The sequence below is a fragment of the Anser brachyrhynchus genome (genome assembly GCF_964034855.1).
Source record: "Anser brachyrhynchus genome assembly, chromosome: 7".
In the NCBI taxonomy this organism is placed as follows: domain Eukaryota; kingdom Metazoa; phylum Chordata; class Aves; order Anseriformes; family Anatidae; genus Anser; species Anser brachyrhynchus.
This window is the reverse complement of record NC_137701.1, coordinates 19458289-19481785: the sequence shown is the minus strand read 5'-3', so window position 1 is coordinate 19481785 and position 23497 is coordinate 19458289. Positions and strand designations below refer to the sequence as shown.

Here is a 23497-nt window from a genome sequence, read left to right as displayed (position 1 = left end):
TAAATTTGGAACAGTATTTTATTTATTTATTTATTTATGTATCCCAAGCTGTTTATTCATTTATTACAAATCTTGTTTCTGTACCTCTTTCTGGCGATGGCTGTGCAGAAGATGCCACAGAAGGTTGAGCAGAAGACCCTGTAGAAGGTTGAGGCACAGTGGCTGAAACTCGATTCCCCGCATTCCCTTCCACCTCAACCTCCTCCGCTTGGCTACGAGGTGAATATGGGTTCAGTACCTCATAGTTTGATTCTTGTCTATTTCTGTTCATGCACATAAGCGAGATGCCTGACATCAATATACTGATGAACAGGATCACTGCTGTGGTAATTATCTGTTAAGAGAGAAAAGAAAATACACCTAAATACAGAATAAAGGAAAATAGTTGCGTATATAACTCTACAGCTTCCTAAATATACAAAGAAAGACATCTGAAAAGAGACTGTTTTCTATATTTACTGCTCTTGCATCTTCTGGCATTTAAGGAATACTCAGTACATGAAACTAATTTTCCTCTCATGAATAACCCAGCTCCTCTTCCTTCCCCCCCCTTTCTTTTTTTCCTCCTCTCCTGTTTTTAATGGGGACTCCCATTTCTCCTGCAATCCAAATGTGTCCTCTCATCATTATCTTCTTTCTCCTCAGGGTCATTTGTGTTTCATTTTAAGTTCTGTTTGGTACCTTTTAATTCCAAAGAGGAATGTGCTCTTGTCACCCTCCAGCACAACTCTAATTTCCATGCTTTCTCCAGTGGGGACCATCCCATTAATTAACTTTTCCTTCTAATCATCTGCCACCAGTACTCAGAGTCCACTGTGAAGCTACTTTGCTACTTATGGAAACACCACATGAATAATCTTGAGCAACTCATAGCCTCCCTTTCCGTAAGGAAGACAGAGGGAAAACGAGACATCTACCCTAACGCACTTCACATCCTCTGGTGAAGGTGAACTATTTATTGGTAAAAATGGTAGTTCGGGCTCAGGCACTTTCATCTCCTGATTGTGCAGAGAAGTCTTGCATAGTGCAAGCAGTCACTGCTACACGTGTAATACAGATCTGATCTACTACAGGCTAAAAACATTAATTAGCTATTGGATGGTGACAATTTTAGATAATTATGAAGCTAGACTACAAATTAGTCACCAGGAATAGGACTTTGCAATTCATTAACCGTCACTCCTATGCCTTTTCTTTTGGAAGCTTACTCCCTTTTTCTTAGTCATAGTTGCCTAAACTTGAAGGTCATTGTTCAAACAAGTTTTTCTACTGTTTCATTACAGAAATACATTTTTATACTGATCTGTAAGCATTCTATAGTGATATTGTTATGGTACCCTGCACTTTGACTGAAAGCTACTTACATAAGAAGCAAGCAGAGAATGCAATTTCTCAGTAACGTATTGGGTATGTCAGAAATCAGAAGAGATTTGGACAGAACATATTCATACCTGCTGTTTTCCATAGAAAAAGGCAGAGTCAATGCTAGTGCTGTTATGTTCACCAACTATTAACAAGATTCCCACCAGAAGTGTTGGGATTCTGAAAGAGCAAAATGCAAACAAAGTAATGTATTTAGCATGCTCTCTATAATCCTACAGGGAAACATCTGTACTAACTTACCCCCATCCAGCTATGATAATAAACCCAATGGGAATCTTCACTGTTTCTCTCCTCCTCAACAGAAAGAGAGAGAAAGATAGAAAACCTACAAAGAACGAAAGAAATGCCTTGTTTATTCTTAAAAAGGGAACTGAAAATTACAGAAACTAGACACTCTATGATGTGACCTGTTCAGTAACCAAAGTGTTCCTCTCAGAACTTCAAATATTCCAAAATTGTATTTTTTCTAGTTGTATTTTGATAAAGTAAAATAGAAATACCTACCATCTTTAAAAAAAGCCATGAGTAACAAAACTTGAAAAAATTCCGCCACACTTTTTATTGTTTCCACATATAAATGCTTAGAAAGGTTTGCATGTATTTAAAAGGTGCCATAAGAATACTTAAGACACAAGTAACTAATTTATTAAGGTTAAAACAGATTAGTCCTTTATAAAGTCACTGATAAATTTCACCAAAAAGTTTCATATGTTTTTACATAAATACCTATAAATGGGAATATCTTCTGGGACTGTCTATTCTATTTACAACTCAGAAGCTCAGCAATATTCTCCTTGTTGAAGCAAAGCTAGTATTTATGTTAGGCTATACTAATCATTAGCTACCTATCTCAGCTAAACATAAACACAACTTACGCCACAAAAACACCACAGGGATTAAACTTTTAAACTTCTGGACTCACAAATGGTACACAAAGTCTCTTAAACACCTTAAGTCTCTGTTTTAATCACACCTGTAAGGTTCTCCAAGTTCCTTGATGCATCTTTCTACTCTGCCTACTTCAAATACTCCCTTCATTAATCATCTACACCTGCAGAACACATTGTTTTTAGAAACTGCAATTGACAGAGGAAAGAAGTGTTAAAGCCCCTTCGTTCTGTTTTTCCTTTTTTTTTTTTTATTAAGCATAAGGTTTTACAATCTCCTTAATGCTGAATAATTTAAAATCTTTAATTCTGCATTACTTAAAAATTGACAGTAAGCTTTTGACTAGTTGAAGGGCAACCGATCACCATTCACTCTATTTGTAATTGCTTCTGCCTTGATACCTGAGATGTTTTTTTTGTTCCCCTCTCCCTTTTCCCACCTAAAGCCAGCAAGACTGCTGCCCTGCATTGCTAGAGCTTCAGCCTGGCACAGCTTACAAGCGTGCATATTTGTAGAATTACACACAAGTGAAAGGAATAATTACTCTGAAGAATATAATCAAATTATTTCAGTACATCAGTCTTTTATTACATTACCTAGTTCTGCCTAGAAAAATCATACCTGTCCACAGGTAGGTGCTATAAAGTGAGCTGTAGAGAAATATAAATACTAGGATCTGCAATGTGATGTCTTTCTCTTTAACAATGAAATTCCATATCACCATTCCAATGCAAGCAATAAACTGAAAAGAAAGGGAAGATGCCATCATTTGAATTTTGAAAGCAGGATGACAGAAGAAAATTGAACACAGTGTAGTATAACTACAATAAGCTTCCAGACTCCACCCCCAGATCCACTGCAGTGTAATTTTATGAATTAGATGGTTATCATAGCAGTAAAGTAGTGCAGCAGTAAGCTCAATATTACAGTTATGTCAATGACTGGGGTAACCCCACTCCTTTCTCTCTTATTTATTTATTTTTGACAGCAATTATATAGCTCAATAAGCTGGGAGTAAGACAAGTTAGGAAAAAAAATAACAATCTTTATATATCTTTTAATAACAAAAGCTTTGCATCTTTAATTAAGTACAAACCCTTTATCTGAAATGATTTAGAAATGAAGCTGAGAACAACAGATGTTTGTTCAGCCAAGAATTATACAAGTTTTCATCATCATATGAGAGTTAGTACAGAAGGAATCTGAAAAAATAGGCTGAAATGATATGGAAATAGTAATACAAGGGTTCAAATTATTTTTAAATTAAAGCTAACTTCATGCTGTTATCGACAAGAAGTACCTGCAACTCTCACACACTATTTTCTTTCCCAAATGTGACTCTACATTCTAACCCCAGTTTACTTTTTTTTTTTAAGCTACAGAGCACCAGAAAGCATCTACTACACTGATGTATTGCACTCACTGAATTTAATAGTTGTACAGTTGGCTTCAAGAAAAAAAGGAACACGTACTCTATAGTTTTCTCTCAGCTTAGAGAACAATTAAAATTAAGCCAAGTCAGAGCTATTAGACTTTGCCATTCCCTAGCCACCAGCCATGTATTCCCACACCCCTTCCCCGTGTCAACACTGGCACCTGTCTTATCCCTCTGTGAGTCACTTCAGGGAGCTACACCAGCATTGGGATTAGTTTCCTATTTAACTCATTGAATCAGATCACCACAGAGTCAGACACGCACACTGCTGCTGATCATGGCATTGCTGACTTCAGATTGGCATAAACTGACTTGGAAGTGCACTCAATGCTATTTGGCAGTAACTTATAAAGCTAAAAATATATTGCAGAAGCCATTTGCCATTCTGATTGCTTACAGCTCTGTTTGAGACGCTGCTCTTTGAGAGCTGTACCAGCAGCACAAAGGGTCATTTTGTCATTTTCTTCAAGGGTATGTTCTAAGGCACAGAAATTGTTCAAACAAGTCATTGAATTCCCCTGCTCACCTGACAAAGATATCACTGTAGAAACCAAATTTGCAAAAATGTTAAAAAACAAGATGTAAAATAAAATCTTCTTACTACTGACCTGAGCAACAAGTAGATTTGTTGTAATCATATGAGGAAGCTGTTTGTATTTCTTACTCAGAAGAACAACAATGAGAGACCAAATCTGGAACAGACAAGATAAATCGAATTTAGGGCTAACACAAAACAAATAAACATGCAAGATGAGCATTGTGGCAAACTATAGTGAAATTAAATATATAATAAATTTTCTTGACAAGTTTCTCAGCAACATGACTAACAAGGGTCAGCTCCATACCATCTGCTGCCAATCCCTATGCCTCAGAATATAGGGCCAGAAAAACCAATGCATTGTTGCCTCTTAAGACTGAAATATTTCCAGGAAGTACCAAGGGTTTGCCTGCAGTGTGCAGAAGACTGGCTGTTCCCCAGGACATAAATGACCATAGAATAGCCTGGCAATGTGGAATTTAAGAGTCTCTTCACCCTGTCCCTTCTGATTTTCCCAGCATGACTTGGGATGGCAAGAGACAACGTTAATATGTTGCTTCTCTTGAGGCACGGTTTTTATGATATGAAGACTTCAGTGAGACACCAGCTTAAGAAACTTTCAGCTCTCTCCAACATGGAAACTTTTATTTAAAGTAAGAAAACCTATACACATATCTATAGCACTTGTGAAGCCAAAATACAATTCACATTGAGCATCTGAGATATCAACATCCTTTAAAAGGGCCAGACACCTAGAATTGCTAGGAAAGGCATTAGATAAGGCTAAATTAAATATTGTGATTAAACTGTGATTTGATGTAATTATTCCCCATGAGGTAAACAAGTACTGTTATTTCCACCCCACTCAATCATTAAAAAAAAAAAAAAGGAACTAAAGATGAGCAGCTTGATAGCTTGTCCACACATGCACCTTACATATCAGGTGGCCAGATCCCAAACTCTCAAGCCCTGCAGTAGTGCTGTAATTCACTTACCCATTTTTTCCCCCACTGTGCAGCTCTCCAGCTGACCCATTGCTAAATTAAGAAGATTTGCTTTTTAAACTCAACTCCTCCCTCATCCTTCTGAGGACAAAATGTCAGTCTCAACTTATCATGACTTGATTTGCTGCATATGTACTAAAGTTACCCTGACATTACAGTGTGTTTTTGTAGTTCACTTTATGAACACCTACCAGAGAAACAAGGCTGACAATACTGATGTCAAAGCTAACATTTTGGAGTGCAGATGCCAGCGGGTTGGGATCCATTGACGGAATGGTCAACAGCCACGCAGAAACGTACATGATAGGTGCAGACACAAACGTGCTTATCACCATGCCTGAGGTAATCTGCAAAAGGAATCAAACAGAAACATGAACAATTAAGCAGATCAAGTTAAAGAGTCTGTTTTTATGAATACAACAACTAGCAATATTGTACCTTTGACTTAAACATAGAGCTTTAAACAAGTCATTGAGTTGTTTCTGTGACAGATTAATTAGAATTTAAATCAGGAAGTACCCATTTTATACATACAGTTAAAAAGAAACTTTTGACAAATTTTTGAAATAGTAGGAATACATGAGTTCCCCACTGTGAATTCTTACAGAGCTTTTTCATAGGTGTCAAGGATAGTAATGATTCCAACCTAGCGGTGGATTCACAATGACACAATATACTTTTGGATGTAAAGATTCACACCGTAAATAAATATGCAAACATGTAATTATGTAAACACTAATATGTATGAATTAATGAGAAGTATCAACATATATTTACATTTAAATCGTTTCTATCTCGGCTTTGCATTGTTCTTCCACTTACTAGAATTTGCAGTGATTGAAGTGCAAGTTTCAGATTTTTCTTTTAAACAGATATCCTGAGTTTGCTGGGCACAAAATTCTACCTTGTAATGCTTGACTTTCAGTGTCTTCAAGTTTGGGGGGGGGGTTGGGGGGGGAGTGTGTGTGTCAGGGGGGCTGGGGGAGTTAATGTATATATCTTAAGTTGAAAAGGTTAATTAATACCTTCTACTTAAAATGCATTTCTACCACAAGGTTTAACTGAAGGACAACACAGGAGAATCAGTTAAAGCACAAGCTCTTCAAGCTCTTCCACAAGTTTTCAGCATCAACCTAACACTGCTCTCACTGAAATCAGTAACAACATTCCTGTTTTTCCTACAAAAACAGTAGAACAAGGATAAGGTATTTGAAAAAGAAAACAAAACAAAGATGCAAGTTCTTTATATTTAAAGTTACCCTAGTTCTTCCTACTATTTTCATGAATAGGAAAAGTATGAGGACTAATTTAAGACTGTGTGCCATCAAGAAACTTGAGACACCAGGAAAGAGTGCATTGGTTAACTATTAAATTTGCAATACAGTTCAAACCTGAGATCTGGGGAGTCTATACTACAGAAACGTAATTTCAACTAGCCTGTTTATTCATTTATAAGTATTTCATCAACAAAGATAAGCCCATACGACAAGTTTGGGAAGAAGAAAACTACATACAATTCCCACTTCCATATTAAATTGAGCTGCAAATATTGCGACACCAGGTGCTGCTGGAAAAACTCCATAAAGAAATGCATAGTTCGATAAACTGGTGTGGTTGACTGCGCTGTCACTCTTGTCCAGGAGTTCTACCATTTCTCTACAGAGAAATGGCATCATAAGTCTGAAAAGAGAGGGGGGAAAAAAAGAATAAAAGTAATTCAAGCCAGAGCAATAGAATCTATTCAGAAAAGGAACCACAACATTTATAAGCTGCTTCAAAATTCTGAATCACAAGGTAAATTTAAAAAAAATACACAAGAAATGTTAAAAAAGACACTAATATCTGAGATCCAAACACATTTTCTGACTGTGCAGAAACACTCTTTGTATAACTTCAGATTAAAAAAGGAAAAATATAAAAACAAAACTATTTTCAACTGTAAAAGCAGCTATAAGCAGTCAGCAACTTCGAATATTAGACCACCTTTATGTAAACTGTCTGACATGGAACAAGGGCGCAAGCTTAAGTATCCCATATTGAAAGTTTTGCCCAATAAAACAAACAAAAAACCACATTGATACTTATCTGATTGCCTTTAGCAATATCCCTGATGTCACACAGACTCGCTATGTAAGTCTTGTACAGGCTTCCATAAGCTCACCAGTAAAGCAGGGTGGTGATATTAACAACCACTCATTTTTCCCATGTTCTTACAAAATTTATCATCAAGCTGGTTTATAAACTAGGTCTTTAAGCTTGCTAGTTAGTTGTACTGATACTCAAATGAGTCTTCAAATTTTCTCGTCTAAACAATCACCAACTAAGATTTCTGTTATGCTGATTGTAGCTCTGTAGCAAATATTTAGTTCACCAGTACCTGACATATAGTCAGGGGAAAATAATGACAGCATAAGTTCTATATAAAAATTTTCAGTTTTTATTTTCAGGAGTCAGACAGTTTATCAGTGTAGAGTGATAATTTTTAAGCTCTTCCAAAATAGCAATCTGAAAGATTTATAGACACAGCAAACAAAACCCAACTGATTTAGAGATTTATTGTTTAAATCCAAAGAAAATGTGAAGACTAATCAAGTAGTTCCTAAACTTACTCTTCTTTAACTACTTAAGCTAGTGAATTTTAAATTAAGAAAGTAATTCCTCAAACACCCAATTCGTGACAGATGGCCTGCGGGCAGTCCAGGAAGCTGTAGCACCCTTGAATTATTTTCTCTGCAGAGCCTGACAACAGGCTTGTGGTCTGCAAAGTTTCTTTTGAAAGTTAAAAGCTGCGTACTATCAGAAAGTTTGGGAAGCACTCACACAAAATACAGGAAGTGAAATACACTATCACTACAATGATTTTGAGAGAAAAGCCATATGGACTGTATATTCAGAGCTTAAAACATCTAGAAACACTTTAGAGAGCAAAATTATAGAAGTACATAAATTGAACTTACAGTTTAGCTGTGATGAGAAGGATCAGTGCAACAAACATACCCTTTGTCAGTTTTTTTGTTTGTCCCACCATGGTTAGTCCAAGGTAAAAAAGTGCAGAGCCAGAAAATGAACTGCCCAGTCCATCAATGAAATTTTCAAGGTATTCAGGAATTTTCTGGCCAAGAATAAAGTTTGAGACAATTCCTATGAAGACCATGAATACAATTGGGTTCTGCAGAACTCGAAGGAGTGCTAGGCCCACTATTTTGAGTTTGCTTTGGGACACAGTGCGATTATCCCTCCACTTCTGGATTTCACAGAAAATAAACCCCAGAGGGTTTAGCATCATAAGAGATATTGGAGCCACTAGGTAAATGTACTGGAGATACTCTGGGTAAGTGGTTTGATATAAAGCTTCAACTAGAAGACAGAAAATGAAAAGTGATGAGTGATAACATTTCAGTAAAAAAAAGACATAAATATTGAAATTAACTTTTGTTCCCTGAAAATTAGAGAAAATTATTTCATTATCCTTCAGAGGCATCAGCATTCACAACTGATATAAGGTGACACACTACATCCAATCACCGTTAGGTCACAGTCATATAACAAACACATGAAAGCCCTAACACTAGCTTAACCAATACTACTTAATGATTCAACACTTACAGAACAAAAAAAAAGGAAAGAAAACAACAAACAATTCCATGCACCTTTTGATTCATTCCAAATGCTGAACATTGATTTTTTTTTTTTCTGAATTGCTTTTTCTCCCCAGAAACATATGAGAATTGTGGAGCACTACATGTGCATTCGCAGGACACAATATTTTTGAACATTTCAACATCTCAGCCAAATTCTGATTTGTAGCAGTGATGCAAAATACAAAATTTAGTTGCTTAGGTTCATTTTTAGATCAATCTTCTCTATAAATAAGGTTCTTGCAAATATTTGCCACTACTTTTAAGATTCACAAAGTAGTAACCGCATAAAGGCGAAGTGATTCTTGGAATTATTACAAACAGGAGTTGTGAACATAAGGCAAATTTAAAAAATAAGAGTTCTGCTTCTTTTTTGCTAACCTACAAATTTACAGCACTGCCAGAAAGAGGTTACAGAACTGACAAGGTTGGAACACCTTGAAGAAGGTTTAGTGTTCAGTGGAACACTGAAACTTCTCTGTGCTATGAAAAAATTCAAAATTTGACTACATACATTTCACTTCTGTGATCTCATGGTTTATTGTGGCTTTGACCTATTAGCTAGACTAATCTGTGCAGATTAAAAAAAAAAAATTTATAAAGAAAATCTTGAAAAGTGACTTCCATTTCTCACCCACCACAATGATACAGACTTCTCCCCCTCTACTAAACTTGTTCTTTTCTTCAGGAAATTTTTTCCTTCACAATATTTTTCAAGATCCCAAAGCTTTTTTTTAAAAAAAAAAAAGAAAAGCCTTTTTATTATTTAAGTATCTGGAATGAGAGGATCTGTTAGTTCTAAATCAGCATTTACTATAACCAGCCTTCTCTTTAGATTGAATAAACGGACATTCTCAGTTAGTTGACTTCTACTATGTAAGAAAAAGCACTGAAGGTGCTTTTGCCTTTACAAGCCATGATTAAAGGATGCATACAGGAGCTACCTGTCCTAAAGTCCTGAATAAAGTGGCAACTGTATTCACTAAATACATAGTGAAACTGTAAACACTAAATATATTCTGATAAATAAAGCCACCGTAGATATGCTGGACATTTTTTATACAAGCCAAAATTTTCCTAAAACATCAAACCTTAGAGTGATGCTTTTACGCTGCTTTATGTAGACCACCCATATCAATGAAATCCCACTCAATACAAGTCACACAGGAAGTCAGTCATGAGGAATCATTAGGACAGTGAGAATAATCCACAACTCTCAGATGAAAAATTTGCTTTTTATTTAAAGCAAGGTGTCTGCTTGCTGATCACAGGAAAAATAAAGAATTAATGCTATTTTATGTCTTCCTTCTCAAACAATTCTCCACGTCCCAGCTTATCAAAAACACATATAAATAAACCACTAGTTGCTTATGCTTCCTACAATTAACATCATTAAAGTTAGTGTAACTAAGACATCATCCACACGACACTTCTGCTATACCTGTGCTTTAACAACACAGCACCTGAGAGTATATGAAGCTGTTCTGTCAGAGCTGTATCATCTCTCCCAATAATACAAACCAACCAGATGAAGATTTCTATCCTAGCAATTCAATTTACCTTGGGGGTCTGCTAGCAAACCTCCTTACCAGCATCACTTTGCGGCGTAGAACCATTTTAACAGTGATTAGAGAAAAACAGGCTAGTGAGCTTTGAAAAATGTAACCTGTATTTTAACTTCCCTATACAGACAGTTATTTTCCTATGTGCAAATCTTTGCTCAACAGCATAAATTAGCATACTGGTTACTGCAGAAAAGTATCACATTGGATGAAAACTCTGAACATTATTTTTTAAATAAACTGCCTTTTAAAATAACATTATTGTAATACACAGAATTGTCAATACTTTTTACTTCACAGATTTCAACTGAACCATATGATTTTTAAAGGTAGCAATAAAAATATATTTCCACTAGAAGATCAAGCTTTGCTCAAAACACCACCTATTACCACAAGTAAGAAGAACTAAGCAAAGCACTCTGTGTTATCCAGCCCTGCAAACACTCCAGAGAAGCCACTAACATGAACAGCTTGCACACAAGACAGCGTGAATCAAAAACTGGTAAAAGTTTGGGGGTTGGAGAAGAGAAGTGAAAGGGCAAGAAAGGAAATAGCTCTAAGGAACAAAGAACCCTTAAGCGCCTACAGTGTTACCGTTGTGTTAGGTAAGCTAGTAAGCTCATAATAAACTAGATGTTGTGAATTTGGCTAGACTGTGTATAGAGGAAACATAAATCATATCTTATAAATTGTGGATATTTGGAGAAAAATGTAATCCGACAAGAAAGTCATTCAACACAGAAGGAATGTTTTGAGTAGAAAGATGCAAGGCAAATATATTCAGAGAACCTTAAAAGAGAAGAAAAAGAAATCTTAACTGGCATTTTAATCCAGCACCAATAAACAAAGAGGTAATTCTCAGAGCCATATTTGTGATATACTTCTGATTTCCCTCAAGAGGAATAAGTCTCAGGAGATGCAACTGAGGGAAATTGTATTTTAATCTATGGAAGAAAAAGTTTGCAATTGCATTTGTCAGTATTTTATATACATCCAGCAAATTTGAAGAGAATAAAGATTCAAGATTCTCTGGAGCATGCTGCCCTGGAATAGGGTGAATAAAACTGCCAGCTCCTCGAGTTATCTAAAATATGGAGCTACTTGTTGCTACATGTAATCTGGAGTTGAATGCTTAAGCTTTTCTTTTGTAACTCTATTTCCAATTCTGTAAACAATTATCTTGTTCTTTCCTTTGCTAGAACAAACTTTATTTCTTTTTTTGTTCTTAACTTTATCTCGACGATAACAGTGATCTCAAGAGAATTTGAGAGGCACAAGTACCTTCTGCTCAAGGAACAGCAAACAAATACAACAGAATCCAACCATCCTCTCCAAATGCCACCCACTCAAGGTGTATTTTGAAACTCTGATACTTGCAGTGTTCCTTCTGCACTGGCCATACAGGTCAGCCTGGGGAGAGGCAGCACTGAAAGCTGCGCTGGAACAAAGAACCTCCCAATGTAAAAAGTACAACTCCAGATCTCTTTCTAAATATCATAGTACATATAACTAAAAAGCATATCAACATATCCTTAAGGAAATCTATAAAAAAGGGAAATAAATAAATACCAAAAGGGAAGAAAATAATAGTATTGCAGATTGGGATAAAAATCAAGTTTAATAACTGATATTGTCTGGAATTAGAAATATAGGCTTACAAGAACAAGAGTACACAGCTATACAAGTTATACTCTGAATGCCTCCTCTTGCTTTTTCCCTTTTTTTTTTTTTGTTTAACTCCACTGGAGTGGTGGCTAATTGCGCATACTGAGAAAGGCATCACAGCCACATAAAATTCCAATTTGAGATAACACAAATGCAGATTACCACAAATCACATAGTAATCTTCCTTTTAAAAGACTTACTTCTTCCAAGACTATATCCTAAGGCACATCTACTGGTTGTGACAGAACAAAGATTAAGGGATAGAACATGACTGGCTACGTACATTAACACAAAAATTAGCTTGTTCTAAGTTTGTTCTAGAGTCAAGCAGATTAAAAGTGTCTTACACACACTATAACCAGTAGGCACCAACATTATGGCTAAATGTTTTCTTTGAGGTAGACCAAGAGTTAATGACAAATTAGCACAAAATCCCACTACAACTATTTCAGAGGCCACAGATACAGGCTCCTTTTTTTTTTTTTTTTAATAAAGATCACAGTCCTATACAACAGAAGATAGATTGTTTAAAATTGTTTCATTCATACCATCCAACAGTTTGTTTTTCTTTTCCCCTCTTACTGAAAAGTATGTGGTCTGAGGATTATTTTTTAAATTAGTTTCCTCAAGAAATGTAACAAGAAATTGTTAAGGCAGCTCATAACTTCAGTCAATTTCAAATAATGCAAAAGAAAAGCAGAAAGATGCTGATGCAGAAGCATCTAGAGCACTGAAAAATAATTTTGAAGAGGAAAGCATAAGGAACTACTTACCTATTGGATATCCCAGTGCAAAGTCATTGCTTTGTGTAGCAAAAATAGGGAACAAACCTGCTTTGCTAAATCGATTCTCAGGACTGGCTACCAACAAGGTTAAAACGCAAACTAAGAAAAACACAGCAGCTTTGGCAACTAAGATACTGTATAGGAAAGACCAATTCACATTAGAAAAGTTAAGTACCACCATGTTTTTGAACAGTAGTGCTGGGAGTGCAAAACGTGAGACAAAGTTTCCCAGTCCTTTGGCCTGAGTTGATGTGATAATGTTGGCTCTTCCAGCTATGTAGCCACAAAGAATTATCCCAAAGCATTCTAACAGGGCTGGGAAAAGCCTGCTTATTGACATAGAAGGAGGACCGCTGGTGGTATTGAGTCCAACTTGTCCAGGCAAAGAAATAGACATATTAGCTGAAGATGAGAGGTTCTCTGCACTGAAGTCTGAATAGCTATCCATTTCCTTTGACCACCTCTTCCAAAAGAGAGAGCATGCAGTAATCTCATCTGCAAAACAAACAAAAATATTCGTTAACTTCTGAAACTGTGCTTGTAAACGCTTATGGTATCTGGCTTGCTGACAGAAGAGTTTATACTTACAAGTGCATTAAAAATAAACAGTGAGACAAGTAATAAGTAGGTATTGAGACACAAATCTGAGAAAGAAAAAACTGTACTCATTCTGTACTCACACATCCTTCTCACAAGTTCACACACCCAGCAAGACAACTGATAGAGACTGAAGACTGAAATACTAATTGTAGTTTGGGAATCCGGAAAAAAAAAAAAGATCTAAACATCATTGAGGAGAAATTATTGCCCTTCAGCCCTTTTCAGTCAGCAAACAGTAACTGTTAAATTCTCAGGGTATATTCCTTATTTTCCTGGACTACCATTAGAAGCCTAGTTACCTCTCTATCAGGAAAGCATAAAACTCTTTAAACACTCATTAGCAACTTACAACTTTACTCACCTCCTCAGCTCACTATCAATTCCCAGGTATGGTTCTCACATTCTCTTTGCTTTCAACTATCAAATTGTTAATTTTCTTATCTAACTCCCTTTGTTTGCCCCATGACATCTTATCTCAGGTCCTCCCTATGCCATGTCTTATTTGGTTCTTTTTCCTCTGCAATAAAAATACACTTTAAACTTCCAATATTGAAATCCTACCCTTGATCTCCCTTTAACTACTGCTACTTCATCTTTGCTTCAAAATGCACAGCTTCAAGCATGGTCAGGAATCCTCCTTTACCTCCACCTTTACATCCTATTTAACCCAAGTTCCGTCCCTGAAACACCTCTTACCAAAATCCTCAGATGCCAAAAGTCTTCTTAAACTTTCAGTATTGGTGTTCCAACTTCATCCTTTGTGACCATCATACACCATAATCACCTTCTTCTTGATCTTGCCCTTCCCATATCTTTTGTAATTAGAGCTCCTCCTAAATCTCCTCCCATATCTACTTGATCCTATGGCATTTACATGGGAGGATCCCTCAAAATTTCTGTGGGTGCTGATAGGGCTCCTTCCTTGTTCCTCTTTTGTCTCCCTACACCCCCTGCCTCTGCACTTTCATAAGCACTTATTCAATTATAAACACATGACTCAGAGATCTCTTGTTCTCTAATCTAGACACATCTTCTTCTGCTAAAACTACCGTTTCAGCCTGTCTCCAGGATTTCTTTTGTGAATATCCTGCTGCCAATTCAAGTCCAATGACCCTGAAACAGTTTTCCTACCTTCCCAAAAGGATGTTCCCTCGGGTACTCTGGGCTGGCTGACTATTTTGCTAGAGGTGAGGGAGAACAGTTACAAAACCCTCTGCTTCAGGGGAAATGCAAACTTACTGACCTCACATTGATCTATAATGCTGTCGCAGGGAAAATTTTCAGGCCATCAGTAGCAGTTCTTCCTTTGTACATCCTTCTACAGACTCATTCTTCACACATCCAAAAGAAAAAAAAAGCACAATAACAAAACCTCCCAAACAACAACTCGTTTCCATGTTCTTTCCCATTCTAAGCTGCATGCCCTCAGTCTATCATGGAACAGCAAGAGCTCTTTTCCCACTGCTGATCAGCCAAGAACACAGCATTGCTTTTCAATAGATTTTGTGCTTTTCCCCCGTGCAGATGGGAATGTTCAAAAGCAGGTCATCAAAAGACACAGTAAAACTGCCCCCATGTCCTTATTTCTACTCAATACTAGAATCCCTTTTGGTTTTGATACCCATAAGAGGAACAGCATTTACTGGTGTAACAGCACGCCGTCTGCAAGAGTGACTTTTGCCCTGCTATGTTTGCCAGCTGAGCGTCTGGATGTTGTGAGAGGTGGTTCCGCTCAGAGCTCATTTGGAAGCTGATACACCTGGAAATTAACATCACCTTCTGTCTGAAATGTAGCACAGACTAGGTGTAAAAAAGAGCCGGTCCTTTCGGAAGGCAGTGAGCCTGTCCAACGCCATACTGCCTTCTGCTACAACTGCGTCCTAGCGGTAGTTAAAGCGAGGAGTTTTAAAATCTAATTTCCAGAATTTTTCTCCAGCTTAACAGATACTAATATTCCAAACTTAGTTTATGCTGGTTTGGCAACTTTAATTTTTCAAGGTAGCTTTCTAAAGCCTCGGCAGTTACACATCTTATATGCTTTACACCCACAGTACAGCTGGGGACCACTGGCATCACATCCCTCACGTACTTCTGTGTATAAAACCTAGTCACTTCTCTTCAACAACAGTTCTGTCAGGCTAAATACACGCAGTTACTGAAGATTTCTTGCGCTAACTGCCGTGAGAAAGTACACTTTCTAAGAGTCTTCCTTCATCGGCATACAGGATTCGGGATAATTTCAGGAACATGGACACCGCAGCCCACGTATTACCTCATATTAACAGGGCTGGTCATAAGACCAAGATTATTCACTTATTTGCTTCCATACACCCAATTCCAAGTTCCATTTTAACATCTTGTCCGTACACATCAGGCTACGGCAACGCCTTCAAACTATGACTGGCACAGAAACCTAACTTTCACCTTTTCTCAGCCACAAAAAGTCAGTACTCGAGACCATGGAATCATAGAATGAGTCACAGAATGGCTTGGGTTGGAAGGGACCTCAAGGATCATCCAGTTCCACCCCCATGCCATGGGCAGGGACACCACGCACTAGATCAGGTTGTCCAGAGCCCCATCTCCAACGTAAAACTACCTCTCATCTCCTAGACTGTGATGTCCAGAGCAGTTATATGGACGCAAGGAGCTGTCGAATTTACTCCAAGCCTCCACACTAACGTAATTGGGCTTGCATCAATGGAAGACACACCCTATTGATGAGAACTTTGTCACCTACTCTAGAAAGTGGTTATACATCATCTCCTAACACTCCTGAGAGCCAGTTCACACATTTCTTAACCATTCCTGTTCTTCCTTGTAATAGACATAGAAGGAATAGTTCTTACAAGAACTGTGTGCTTGGCAAGGAAGAGAAATTTGACCAGGATTGTAGCTTCTCCACCCCTGCACACAACTATTTGGCAAGGTGCTCCCTACCTTCAAGAAAAATGCACAGAAAACAAGTCACACTCCAATCACACTCCAATGTTGCACCTTGCTTCCTGTAACTTTGACCTCCCCCAGTTTTCCAGTATCACATGCTAACGAAGTACACTTTCCAGTTAACAAGGGATCCTCATGGACACAGTGGCCAATGGTCTAATGCAGCACGTTAGTGCTAACCCTACATATTAATTTTTGACATGACTAAATCCTAAAGCACTCTGGAAAGCAAGCCCAGATAATTTCTCCCATTTTGTAGAGACAGAAACTAAGGCAAAGGCAGACTGATTTGTCATAAATCAAACGTATCAGTGGCAAAGCTCAGATTCCCACTTCCCAAAGCAGGGCTTTGTACAGCACTGTGGTTAGATCTGTGCACATCAAGGGCTGGTTGAAGAGCCTCCCCCGCCTCCTTGTATCCACTCCTCAAGGAGTAGAGAGCATGTAACAGCAAGGTAAAAAAGCAAATAAATCAAGTCAGAGCAAAGGTGAGATCTTGTATGCCGTATTTCACCCCCTGGCATCCCACATACACATATTCACATGTAGCATAAATAAAAGTCATGAGTCAGAGAGTTTATGCCCAAAGCTTTTAGTAAACAACACCACAATGCTGTTGTAACTCATCTGGACCGAGCAGCATCATCCGAATCTGTCAAGTAGCCTGGCTATGTCTTCCTTCAAGGAAAATAAGTCTAATTCCAAGCAGGGCTTACTTTAAATGTTGTATTACAGTAATATATATATATAAGATACATTCACCTAGATTTAGACCCGAAGCTCAGAGAATTATCTCCAATAGAACAATGGAAAATCTTGCAATAAATAAAGCAGACAACAAATCATTTCTCCTACTAGCAAAATTTAAGGAAGCAGTTGGGATTTGCAAAACATCCAAAAAAAAAGAATCAAGCTTTGTTTTGTCACATACAGATTTCCAATGCTGAATTCCTGAAAGCCAGCCACATTCTACGTTAGCTGCAAGGTGAAAAGCAGTTTTTTGGTGCAGCCCTACATCAAATTCCTCAAGCTTGCAGGACTGCATGGAGGTAAGACTCTACAACGCAACATGTTCAACCTGCTCCTTACTCTGTTTAGGCATTTTTTCAGCAATAACAAACTTGAAGCTTTTCTAAAAAAGAAAAAAAATGCAACATTTAATCTGTAGCAGAAGTATATTCTCCTGGTTGTACTTATTTTCCCAAATTCTTACTCACAAAAGCCACACTCTGCATAGAGTTATGTACTGTGAAAGACTTTTGCAGCCAGAACTACTACTACTCTTTCTCTCCTGAAAAGAGGTTTGAGCTATGCAGGCTTTTTGCTTGCACAGGCCAGGCCTTCACAGACAAGTCTACCAAGGCAAATACTTTTAAGCTAAAATCATACCAGAATTGGTTAAACACCCTCTGTTCCCTCTGTATTGAGATTATTATTTCTCCTCATAAAAATCAATGCGAGATACGGAATTGTCCTAATTTTATAATTCAGGATTCACTCAAATGAATACGCACCAGGCTGACTCTCGTTGTATCAGTCAGCAGCACGTGCTGAATCCCCTATCTTCCTCACAAGATCAAAACTAACACGGATATACACCCACACATCCTACAACCATCTTTTACAGAGCACCACAAGCACTTCTGCAGCCTTCCTTCAGGCTATCTTCACCTTGAACTTCACTCCAACGGCCCCTGTAAAGTCAGGCAGGCACGATTTCTGGTGAACCACATGAGTTTCAAAGACAGAAACTGTGCCGCGGTAAAGCTGTTACTGGCACTCCTCGGAGGGCTTTCAGCGTGAATCACCTCTTCAGCTCCAGAGATGCGCACATCCCAAAACATTCATGCTTACCACAGACTGTCTATTGCAGAGCCACGGGTATTTTCCAGAAACGCAGCCTTTTGATTTACTGATTACCAGTAAATATTTCTCTCAGTTCCTTTTGCTCCACAGGATAGATACATGCATTTACATAACTGTCGTGAGATTACGTAATGACTAATCAGAGGTTTAGCATACAGCCTTATCACACCTAGGGCTGAACTCAAACTAGCTTCTCATGTGAGCAAAAACATCTTCAGTTCAGTTTTTAATGAAATCAATATTGCTGAGTTGATGCAAAACCAAAGCCTTGTATATTCTACACAGCAAGCCATCAGTTCGTACAGTACGTATAACATTAACTAGTCAAAGGACGCTAAAACAAGCCAATATAACACAGTCCCCAAGGCAAGAGCTTGGCTTTGCCCACATAGGATATATCAAGAATCAAAGATTAAGATTTGAATCCTTGAAAGCTCTGTCACAGCTACAATGCCGGGAACTAATAATAAACACAAAGCTTTTAGGAATAACGCTGCCTCATCTGCTGTTGACTGTGTCAAGAGCAGCTGCTTGCAGCCCATCCGTCAGGATGCATCCGTAAGGAAGGACATTTCAGACAACATGAGAGGAAGCCTAGCATGAAGACTGACAACAGTTGGAGAGCAAGGAACTAGCACAGTTTACAATTCCCTTGAAATAAACCAGAGCACAGATATTTGCCTATGTCTCCTGTAGGTCGTCAATATTTGTAAAGTGTTGAAATTCACCAGACCAGAAAGTCAGTTCTCCAGCAGCTGGGAGTTGAGCAACATCAGGTTCTTCTCTGAGCACCAGACTAGAGAAGTTGTCTCCTCCTTTCCCAGCAGGAAAAACCCTTTTGTGTTTTTTTTTTTTCCTTTGTTTGGCTGGGTTTTTTGTTTGTTTGTTTGGTTGGTTGGTTGTTTTATTTTAAATTATGAGAGATTGTAGGAGATACCTCAATGTACATCTCTCTGGTCTCTCAGAGAAACTTCCAACTGATCATTACTCTCAGGATAATTCTGGTGACACTAGCAAGACTGCACACTGTTCATAAATTATATCCCACGCTGTGACCTTATTTGCTACACTAACGCGATGCAGAAACACCTCAAGTGTGACACTAATGTATTCAAGAGGCTGAAAGGTAGACTGGGGCAAGAAAAGTTACCCTTCACGGCAGCTCCAGCATCTCAGAGAAGAATGCAACATACACATTTTTTTTTTAAGAGTTTTTACTTTAAGTCAAAAAAAGGAAGCATCTGCAGATAGTTACAACGATAAAATTAAGTGGGAAGAAGTGATTACTACAGCTCCTATTCTTGCAAGTTAACCACAAAATTTGCTTTTCTCTTTACTGGGCCAAGAAAGCAGATACAGAATAATACTGTAGCAGCAATTAACCTGAGAAGCGTGCCACCGCTGGCTTGCACCCCAAACAATGCCACGAGAGATTTCAGGCCTTACACATCTCCGAGCGGTTGTTTTTCTGAGGTCACGTTTGCTTTTCCAGTTCTCCGTGCTGCGGTTACGAGACAGCAGTGGAACAGTGCAGGAGGGGAAAGTGAGCGTCCACAAAACCCCCAGACACCGAGGCCTGCCCTGAGCGTGCGGCGGGCAGACCTCACAGCGGCGGCACCCAGCGCTGCTGCAGGATCTGTCTGTGCGGGCGCTCAGACGAGTCCCAGTGAAGCAACAGTTGCCAACAGCGCAAAATACCGGGCAAGAAAAATAAATGGAAAGCGCACCTTCCTTAATTTCCAGTTAGGCTCATCCGAGGGCTCGTTACCAGACACATGTTTTTGATGCGAACAGCAGAACATTTTTCAGCATACAGGTTACGCTTGGTTGTCAGCATCTCTTGGAAAACACCTTGCTTGCCCCGCAGGGATGAAGCATCCCTCTCCTCACCGAGAAAAGGCCACGATAAACAGCCGCCCCCCTCCTGCCCCTCCTTCCCGCAGCCGCCCCAGCCCCGAGCCCACGGCGTTTTCACCGGGAAACACGCGAGGTGAAAAAATAACAGCGCTACCCGCTGTGACAGCTGGTTTTGGGGGAAAAAAAAAAAAAGAAAAATACTAGAGGATGGAGGCAGGAGCGAACCGCTTACCTACTTAGCCTTCGGTAGGCACCTCCGCACGAGCGCACGTATAGAGGATTTCTCCCCTGCCAAGGTGACAGCCTCCCCAAGGCCGAGGCCGCCGGTACCGAGGCCCAGGAGGGGAGGGGAGGGGAGGGGAGACAAGGTCTAGCCCGGCCCAGGCGGCCCGCCCCGGCAGCCCGGCGCTCGGAGCGGGCGGCCCGAGCGCCGCGGGGGGAGCGCGGCCGCAAAATGGCGGCGGCCGCTTGTCCTCACCGCCTCCTGCCCCGGGGCTCCGCTCCGCCCGCGGCCGCTCCCCGCGGCGCACCGGGCTCCCCGCTGCCGGCAGCCGCCTGCTGCCCTCAGCCTCTGTCCCCCGGCGGGCAGCGCCTCGCCTCCCCGCGCAGCCTCCGCGGCCCTGCCCGGGCTGGCCGACTTTATCTGCCCGCGCCACGGCTGCCGCCCCGGGCTTGGCCCCGACGGATAGCGGCCGGGCTCCACAGCTCCTGCCGGCGGGGGAAGCAGCCCCCATCCCCCGGGGCCGCTGGGCCTGCTTCGTGCCAGGCCGTGTTAGGCTGGGTGGGGGTTGTTGCACACGTGCTGGCAGAGGTAGAGAACCATGCCTTCTGGGGGCGGTTTTAACGCTTTGGTTCTTCTTTTTTGTTTCTAAGTGCATTAAAAAAAGGTAGGGCAAAAAGTTACACAAATAGGTATGCCGTATGTCAGTATGGAAACCACTTGCAACTTATTTCCCCTTTGGGACTCTCAGAAGTTTGTGTCAGTTTTCTACATTAACCTCATACATACACACACACACACACACACCAGTTGTGGTGTTTAGAAACAAAAGCAACCTAATTTTCCACATGGCATCAGTTCCCCAAGGCTGGTCAGACAGTTAACAATCTCCCCAGTAAAATCTAAAAGCTGGTAATAGTCAAGCAGTTTCTTGCTGAAAAAGGGGATCCAACCTTTCTTGTAGCTTCTCATTTTAAATGCAGTTGAGGAGACAGCAGCCGGAGCTGCCCGTCTTCTAGGAACTCAGCCAGATACTGCTGCCACAAAGAAGGCAAGTACACCATTCCCTAGGTTATCTACTTTCTTCCATTGTTTATTTGACCCAAACCAGCTCGTTACATGTAGCAGATGGATAGCAAGAGGTGCCTTTACAGAAGAAACTAAACTTGTCCATCAGATGCAATGCCCTCAGTTTGTGTGCTGGGTAGTTTCCCCCCACCAAACTAGGAACTTCAAGAAAAAAAAAGAGAACCATTCTTCCCCTTTCACATAACATCTAGAAAAGACAAAACAAAGGGGAAGGGAGAGCCACCTCCACCCAAAAGTATTGAAGACTTGTATATGACTGACAATTTATGAAGCGCTGTGTTGGATACACTTAATAAATTCACCCATAGCAGGTACATTCTACTGTCAAAATACTTGCAGGAATCTTACCAGAAACAAAATCAGTGTATGTTAAGAGCAGTAATATCGGTAGCAACAACAGCGTTTAAAAAGAATTAAATAAGCTAAGAAAGGGTTCAAGAAAACCCCATAAACAATGCAGACAGGTATTTAAACATATAGGGATAAAAAAAAAAAAAAGACTGTTGGAAACTTTTAGAAAGTATTATAGCACTATAAAGTACTATATAAAGTAAAAGTACTATATAGAAGGTACTACAGTACTATAAACTATAGCACTTTAGTACTGTACTGCTGCCATTGTACATCTCCTTTCATTTTAAATGCTCTGATGCTGGATGAGTTAATTTTTGTGTTGCTGCATTACAAATGTAGACCCTTAATACAAACCCCGGCTGACAGTCAGCAGCAATGCTGACTCACAAGTTAGCAGCTCCCTCCCCTCTGCCTCTCACTCCTGTTCCCACCCTGTCCCCTACATGGGGCCAACACAGCCCGACCAAAAGGTCGGGTCGGGGGCTGTGCAAAAGCTAGGCCAACAAATGCACATTTATCACTGCAAGGTGGTAAAACCATTTGGGTAATTCCCAGCTCCATAACCTTGGGGTGATTGATAGTTTTTGGTGCAAACACAAATGAGGAAGGCACTTTCATAATTTATTTGATGTTAAGTTTTCTCTCTTTGGCACCATACAAAGACCACTTTGAAATTGATTCGGATTAGTTTTCAGAAGTACAAAGTATAATGGAACCTTTCAGATTTTTTGGCTCTCTGCCTAGCACTCTTCCCTACAGAAACAGCATGCCTTGGAGGGACAAGCTCTGGGAAGCAGGAAGGCACGTATGCCATACTGTACTGAGGAGTCTTGATAAGAAATAATGCCTCCTGCTCCCTTGAACTTTCTTCCTCTTAAAAGATCACTAACAACTCAGCATTTTAATAAAAATTTAAATACTATCATCCTTCAGTACATTATTTTTACTAAAGCATGAGTTTGGCTGAATAGACTGCTCAGTGATTGATTCTTCTCCAGGGCATGAGCAATTAGGGGAAGCAGGGCTGTATTTCTATCTCAGAGGTCACATAGACACTCCAGATCAGGAAAGAGCACTTGACCTGGGTCTGGCATCTTCTTCTGGGGAACACTGAGGAATGGACATGCATGAAAGTATTGTAGTACCCAGGGCGCATGATGAGATTATAAAAAAAAAAATATCTATTTGGAATTCAGATTAATTATTTAAAGAAAGTTGTGTGAATGATAACTGCTGCCTGAGAAATAATAAGAGAAAAGGATATGCAAGGAAATAAATAATTAGGACTTAATAAACCCATTTCCTCTTGAAGTTTTTTTATTATTTTTTTGAAACAGATTACATGTAGCCTAGCAACAGACTATGCAGTTGTTAAGAAACAGGAAATTGTTATTAAGCAGGCTGTACCACAAGAACAGCAGCATAACTAAAACACCGGACTATGGGACCAGTGGACTACCTAACCAAAAAACTCTCTAGACCTTTTCTTTGAGCCGCATGTTCTCCTCTGGCCTCAAACCCGTGTTTTGGGTGGGGCCCCTTCCTGTTCCAGCACCCAGGGTTCATAATGGCACGGCTTTCCTTTTCCTATTACGGTATTTGTAAAATAAGGATGACAGTCCTGGACACCATTTCCACAGAGTTTCACCCAACCAACAGAAATACCA

The 23497-nt window shown here is 39.5% G+C and overlaps 1 protein-coding gene across 6 annotated transcripts in view; it reads right to left on the bottom strand.

Annotated features, from left to right (window-relative positions):
- The window catches only part of GPR155 (G protein-coupled receptor 155), a 36807-nt gene that overhangs the window by 10174 nt on the left and 3136 nt on the right, over nt 1-23497 (bottom strand). For 3 of the 6 annotated variants that reach the window (XM_080600824.1, XM_080600819.1, XM_080600823.1), the window contains 9 exons: nt 12887-13393; nt 8206-8605; nt 6763-6928; nt 5440-5595; nt 4315-4398; nt 2893-3013; nt 1624-1708; nt 1452-1542; nt 85-334 (listed from right to left, as the gene is read on the bottom strand). In XM_080600824.1, the coding sequence (XP_080456950.1) occupies nt 85-334; nt 1452-1542; nt 1624-1708; nt 2893-3013; nt 4315-4398; nt 5440-5595; nt 6763-6928; nt 8206-8605; nt 12887-13393 (1860 nt within the window). Of the gene's footprint in view, nt 1-84; nt 335-1451; nt 1543-1623; nt 1709-2892; nt 3014-4314; nt 4399-5439; nt 5596-6762; nt 6929-8205; nt 8606-12886; nt 13394-14194; nt 14686-20037; nt 20229-20399; nt 21314-23497 lie in introns of those variants that run through there. The other 3 variants (XM_080600820.1, XM_080600822.1, XM_080600821.1) reach the window with 3 other exon arrangements.